Source organism: Alligator sinensis, unplaced genomic scaffold (assembly GCF_000455745.1).
Source record: "Alligator sinensis unplaced genomic scaffold, ASM45574v1 scaffold444_1, whole genome shotgun sequence".
Classification (NCBI taxonomy): Eukaryota; Metazoa; Chordata; order Crocodylia; family Alligatoridae; genus Alligator; species Alligator sinensis.
Genome location: NW_005841886.1, coordinates 2,767,504 through 2,774,580, shown reverse-complemented (window position 1 = coordinate 2,774,580; position 7,077 = coordinate 2,767,504). Strand labels below are relative to the sequence as shown.

Here is a 7,077-nt window from a genome sequence, read left to right as displayed (position 1 = left end):
TTGCGCCTAAACCCCCAGTCAGTTTTACAGGTCTCATCCCCACATTTCCAGTATACTCAAATGAGACTGCAGATTCCTCCTCACAGTAGGAGGCTGTGGGCTTGAAAACTGAATACTCAATTGTCATTTGCCTGAAGAACCACAGCTTGGTTCCCCTCTTCAGATTGCTTTTCAAAAAAGCCAGTTACATGTTAAACAGAAAGCCATTCTGGAGCTCTCCACTGTGCCCTAATACTTGGATTAGAATGGGTACCATCTGATTACTTCATAAGTTAAAACTGCACTAAATGCCATGTACTCATGGGCTTTTCTAGGTTGCTTCCCTCAAGAGCTTCCGCTGACTTACCAAGTAGCACAGGTAACCATGACCTGGCATTCAGTTTTCACCCGGTCTCCCTCTTTAGCCAAGGTCATACCTGCCCTAGTTTCCAGAGCTTTCAATGGAATCGGTCTGAACTCCTCAGGGATCCACTCCCTCTCCAACCAGGACCTTGCATCCACAAACAATCCTCCACTACAACCAGGACACAAGCAGTCAGTACTACAGCAGATAGGAGTTTGATGAGAGCCAGGCCTGGATTACAGAGCTCACTACTACAGTAGAGAAGGGCATGATCTATAAGCAAAACAGGCTTGGATCTGGCGCTTCCTAGGTCATATTCTCACACAAATGTCCTATAAAACTGGCCGGGCTGTTCTCCTGCAAGCCAGAAAGAAGGTTATTAAGTTTTGGTTTTTTTCATATTTGGAAAGCCCTTGGGTACAACGAGGATGGGGGCCACATCAGTCACTCTCCAAACTCCAATCCCATCCCATTGCTTCTTCCAGGCTTTTAGAAACAGGAAAGGGCTGAACCCAAGCCCAAAGTCCAATAGCATGGATTTTTCCAGAGGGCACATATCCACCTGGCCTCAGGAGCCAACTGTTTTCAGTGCTTTGCAAGGAATGATGTCTCTTCCTTTGCCTCTCAGGGAAGTCTTCGGGGGCCTACTACCTCAAGCACAAGGTCAGCCACATGGCCAACACTTGTGAAGCATTTTACTCATTCACCGAAGGCACCACTTGCATTTGGGTTGTTTGTAGGAATTCTATGCAGGTTAAACAGCAGAAAAACTTTTAATATAAATGATAATTTTATTGTAAATAAAACGATACATTGGCCTGGCTTTGCACTGCAAGCCCCCGGTCGGTATATATAATTAGATAAACTACTGGTTCAAGGTCTTCTGCACAACCCAGGTTAAAATAGTTTCTTCCTGCTCCCCGTCATCATGTTACGACTCTGGAATCTTTTCCTTAGTCTCTGAAGCGTTTCCCAGGCATGTCTCTCCTTCCCAACTGGGACTTCCAGAAGTGCTTGGTGTGATCAGCTCCTAATCAAGGCTAAGGATTTGTACAACCTACTTCATAAGATGCCATTCGAGAAGAAATCCAACAGTACTTTAGCAGCCACCCTGCCCTACCCTCTGCCTAATCTAGGCTAGGACTTTCAAAGGGACGGAAGGAATTTGGTGCTTAGATCCCATTGAGCTTCACTAGATATCTTGTTTCCACTGAACAATCCCATCTTACACTCTCTCTCTCTCAAGGGCAGGTGTCTCGGTGGTGGCCACAGTAAAGTCCCAACTTAGATACAAACACCCTCTCCTAAAAGAGCATGTAGTAAATAAGCATCCATCAGTGGGAACAAGTTCTATCTGCTGTACAGCTCTGAATGCTTGAGTTTTTCCTGGTACAGCATATCCTGAAGCAACACAAGCTACCCCAGCTCAAATGAAACCTTGACTGTGGCACTTGAGTGGGTGTCAATTTTGCCCTTGATCAATTTGTTTTGTGATCACTTTATAGCAAAATAAGGGAGCTGCTTTTATGATCTACAACCACCTTTAACCCAAGTATTCACTGTTTTTTTTTGGTTTTTTTGTTTTTTAAACACAGCACCCAAGTTGCCAAAACCTACAGCAACTTGGGAGAGACGGTTCAGGTCAAGTGGAGAACAAGCAAATAACCTGAAATGCACAGAATCGTCACAGCGAGACCAAAATGCCACTTTGTTTCCTCACAAGCTCAATGGGAGATGAACCTCCACCTCTGTCGGCTTGGTTTGCTCCACTGCTAAACGTATCATCGGGGTGATGGTTGTAGCCATGTTAGTCTAAGGACATAGGCAGACAGGGTTCTTTGAGTAAATCTGATATCTTTTATTAGTTGTGCTAATAAAAGATATCAAATGTATCATCAGAAACTTACAGGCAAGACATTCAGCAGTCTCCTAACGGAAATTTTTCAGACATTTAATTTTAACAATCTAGAGTGGGATTTGCCCCAGGGAAAATGGTCTGTGCAGAATTATTCTTCAGAAATTACAATATGCTTCACTTATGCGGTCTTGATCCCTGGAGGGTCCCAGAGCTCAGCAGGCATGGAATGCCCCTTTTTCCTTCAAAGTTACTTGGGACAGACATCACTGATTAACTTTAGGCCAGGCTTTATTCTTATGTACACAACGCTAGCAGTGTAAACTAACCGTAACAGTGAGCATATTGCAATGAATGCCCTCTTCAAAGTCTGGTCACTGCTAAGGCAGTGTAAAGAGGCCTTAATCTGAGAGCTGGATTCTTGAGTTTATTCCAGTGGCTTCAATCCACTAATGAATTGAGGAATCTAGATTTTCAGTGAATTAAATCTAAGTGACTGACAGAGCCTGCAAGGAAACAAAGGTGGCATTTGGGGCTGGCACTACTCTTTATAAACCATTGGCAAATTCTCTTGCAAAACCAGCTGCTTTTTTTTCTTTTTTAAGTTCATAAAGGCGTCAGAAATTGATTCCCACCCCCCAACCCCACCCCACCCCATAACAGTCAAGTCGATATATATAAAAATCATCAAATATGATCTTTTACAATATAAATAAAAAAGGTATGAGGCATCAAAGTTTACATGATGGTAAAAAGAGCTAAAAAAGAGCGATACAAACTACATTCATAAAAGTGCATCTCCAGACAGACAAGTAATGCTTTGGCTTGTTCTTGTGCCGAAGAGGTGGCATTGGGTCAGGTACAGAATTGGAATATAGAAATCCAAGCTGGCATACCATGTTCTCAGACAGAACCCTGTCACTGTACAACTGCTACTGACTCATTAATAAAAACTGGAATACAAGCGTATACAGAGTAGGCACATTTCAGTATAGTCGGGGAGAGGGTGGGGGGGTGTTTAGCAGGGTAAAGGACCTGGCGTACGAGTCCAAGTTACTCTTTGCTCCAGGACAGTCTTCCATAGCTATGCATGAGGTAAAAGCCACAACAGATCCTGAGGATTTAGTTGCATTGAAACAAAAGTTTACACCACGTCCTCATCCCCAAGTCTCCCAAAGAACTATGTGCTTGATAGTGAGTAAAGGCTATAATGGCAGAGCTGGATCCTTTCTGAGGACAAGTCAGGGTTAAAGGTGCCGAGTCAGGTCAGGACACCCATCTTGCCTCTCACTGCTGCCACACCTTCATGTCAAATTGAAGAAAGAAAAGGGCTCTAATCTTTGGTATGTGTCAGGCATTAAGTGCTGGCTGTAAGTTATAACATCACAAGCCTGGAATATGCTATCAGCCCTGGTGGAAAAACAGCTCAGTCTACTTCTACTAAGATTATGCATGTGAGTCTTCATTGCTCTGCACCTTGGGAAGTCAATGTGTAGCAGAGCAAAACTGGCATAAGCACTTCCCGCAAAAGAGCAAGTGTTCCCTCTTCATTTTGCCCTGGTATAAATGACGACAAGGTGCAGGGCAACTAAGAGACTGGGCTTATGTTTTGAAAGAGACATTGGCTCAAAAATCCAGGATTTTAGAGGCTCACTAGGAGTGTTTCCATTGGAATTAAACAGGGTATGGAAAGGCCTTTCCATAACAAATTGCCCTGAAGTGCTTGTAACCCAAACAAGTGCGTTCTTGTATTCAAGCAGGAAAGCCTGAAGGCAAATCTGGCAAAATACAAACCTGCTTTCATCACTTACACATTGCTCTGAGTCTGGTCCAGGAAAACCACTTCAGATTGTTCAGCCTTCTCAGCTGTATTATCCTGAGGGGTAATTTATCACATGGGGAGGAAGGGGGAAGAAGCTTTGCTTTTATTAAAACATGACTGAACCTGCCATGAGTGTCCTTTTAAAGAAAGTCTTCATAACTTCAGTGCTCTGTCACTACAACCAGAATTTCTAGTGTACCAGTCAAAATGCAGCAGGTGAGAGTGGCAAGCCACCAGAGACTTAGACATCAGAGGCTTTGTACATATTTAAAGCAAGAGAGCAAGAGGACTGCAGTATGCAATGCCTGTATCTCTGGGGGACCAATACCATTTTTCAAGTCAATTTCAGACACACGGGCATGAAAAAAGGGCTCTTTCCTTTAGCCTCATTGACAGACATGGCTCAGCTTTCTCAAATGTGGGGGAGATTATTTTTTTTTGGAAAGATTGTGGAAGCCTTAAATGAAAATTTACATGTTCACAAAACACCCCCACACACTGACGGATTGCTTTTGGTTTCACCCTTCACCCAGGAAACAAGTGTCCAGCAATTTTTTCCTATGTAAAAAAAAAAAAAAAAAAAAAGGGGCAACCCACTTTCCTTGTCTATGAGCCTGGCCAAATGTAAGTAGGTAACCCCTCCCTGAAGTAAGGTTTGGGCACTGATTAAATCATCTTTGGTTTAAGGGATTGGTAAAACTAATTTACCACAAGATCGGTGCAGCAGAAAGCTGTTCTACAGAAATCCCTTCCATGAGACTTTTGTTGAGCCGCAAGGAGGTACAACAGGAGCACAGGTTTGCTGGTTTGGAGGACACAAGCTAACCCTGCTCTTTGGCAGTCAAGTACTGGACTTGCCACCTCAGCAGCAGAGTCCTCCACTCTTGGCTCTGTAAAGACCATGCTCTGCTGGAACCTCTCAACAATGATCCTAATATTTGGATAGAAGCCCCCCACCCCCGCAAATCCCTTGGGTTCATTATAAAATAATACTATTCACATATTCTTAAATCAATATTTTCTGAACACCTTCAGATGCTGAATACTTAAGAAGAAAAATATATATAATTATATAGAGAATGTGTGCTCAGTGACACATGGCTTGGATGGATCCTACTAGAGAAGCCTGGAAAAACCTAGGAGTCTAGAAAACAGGGTTGCCCACACTGTACAGGCCTCGTGGGGAGAGCCGGCTGGGATGGCTGTCCATGTGTCTGCTCTGAAAAGTGTAGCTTCTTCAGTCCAGATTTCTGCTGCCCATGTACATTCAATAGGACCTTTCCTGGATCCCTCTGCTTGCGCCTGCAGAAAACATGCAGCCAATTGCAACTTCACATCAAGAGAACAAAGACAAAAACACAGCTCTGTGTTGCATAGCTGTTGGTAGAACATCTGTCCAACAAAGACTTCAGGACACAAGAGCAGACTGCAGGTTCCTTGGCACTGACCTACCCAGAGGAACAGGACAGCAGAGTTGGCATTTTGAGGATGCAGCACCACATTGGGCAGTTGTGGTTATACCAGACAGGGACACAAACTCCGCACCTTAAAAGGGAAGTAATTTAGTACAGGAGCTGTGCAAAGTGATGTCTGAGCAGCTCTTCAGCTGAGGGTCTGTGCCTGGCATCCACAAAGATTCGCTTTAGGAAGTCTCGGCAATGTTCTGATATGTGAGAGGGGAGCTGGGGGTTGGTGGGCTGGGTGGCAATCTTGAAAATGGCTGCCATGGCTTCGTACTCCGCCCAGGGTGGTTTCTCTGTCAGCATTTCCACGACAGTGCAGCCAAGGCTCCTGGAGAGGCAGACAGGGGAAAACAAATGAGACTGGGTTTCATGCAGTAAAGCTTAGTGTGTAGAGTGTGGCTTTGTAGTATGGATAGAGCTCTGCTCTGAAAGGAAACTATAAAAATGGCCTTATCCTTGCAAGCCCATTAACTGCATGAATTCTGTGCCAGACCTGCTGGGGAGAGACAGTTACTTTTTACTGCTGTCAGCCCAGCACAGACAACAAAGCTCCGGATGAAGAGAACTAGGCTCCAGTGTGGCTCTTACAGCATGGTAAAGCATCCTCCCTGCAACAATGCTGTGCCCAAACTCCGCTTGTAGGTAATGCCTGTGCTACCCACCAAGGAAAGCAGGTGACAGAGATGCTGCTGAAGGTGTCGTTATTTGACCTTCTGAACTAATATTACAGATGGTGTGGAAGTGGGACAGCACCTAGCTTATCCATCAGGTCTCAGGGGGGAAACTTTGCTAAGCCACAAGCTAGAAGAGATGTTTTGTACTGATGAGGAATTCCACCGGGCCATTTTGAAAAGTTACTCTTCAGAGTAGAAAAAGTTGATAGCCTCAACATCCCCATGTGGAAAGAAAGCTCCCCCCTTTTCTGAAAGCCAAATTCCCAAGTGCTCAATAAGCTATACCTGAGCTCTTATACTGTGTTTGTCATCAGTAAATTTCAAAATGCAGCAGAAGAGTGATTGGTATCATTACTTCTATTTTACAGATGGAAAAACAGAAGCAGACAGGAAGCAACCTTCTTAGGTTTTATTCAAGCTGGCCAATGACTGAACAAGCTTTTGAAAGCAAGGGCAGCTTTAATGCCTTTAGGAAAATGAGGAAAATCTACTGCTGCCACACAAAGGCATAAGGGTGTTTAAAGTAACCTGCTGATGACCACAGAGGAATCCAGGGGCAGGGCTGAGCAGCTCTGCCCTTCCCAATTCACTCCCCTCTGTTAAATGGGCAAGATTTCCCCTATCTGCCTGTGAACTGAAACCTCATCTGAACAGCACTGCAAAGAACAGACATGGTATATACCAATCACCCAGGCAGGGGAGGGAAGAAATTAAATCCAACTAGTATGAAAGAAACAATTTCTTGACAAACCTTAAAATCCAACAAGAAAATTTCATACTGGTTTCCAGCCATCTTTCTAAGACTTACTCAAAGAGAGTACAGAAAATGCAAACCATGTGTGCTGAGGTGCTGGGGTTTGCTTGAGACCAGGCAAGGATATATTATTGTTTAGACTGATTTATACCATTTAGGCAGATCC

The 7,077-nt window shown here is 44.1% G+C and overlaps 1 protein-coding gene across 4 annotated transcripts in view; it reads right to left on the bottom strand.

Annotated features, from left to right (window-relative positions):
• Window positions 1–1,114: 1,114 nt before the first annotated feature.
• Window positions 1,115–7,077, bottom strand: part of MAP3K3 (mitogen-activated protein kinase kinase kinase 3) — a 75,615-nt gene continuing 69,652 nt past the window's right edge. For all 4 annotated transcript variants that reach the window (XM_006017831.3, XM_006017833.3, XM_025196875.1 and 1 more), the window contains one exon: window positions 1,115–5,811. In XM_006017831.3, the coding sequence (XP_006017893.1) occupies window positions 5,583–5,811 (229 nt within the window). In that variant the 3' untranslated portion in view covers window positions 1,115–5,582. The remainder of the gene's footprint in view (window positions 5,812–7,077) is intronic.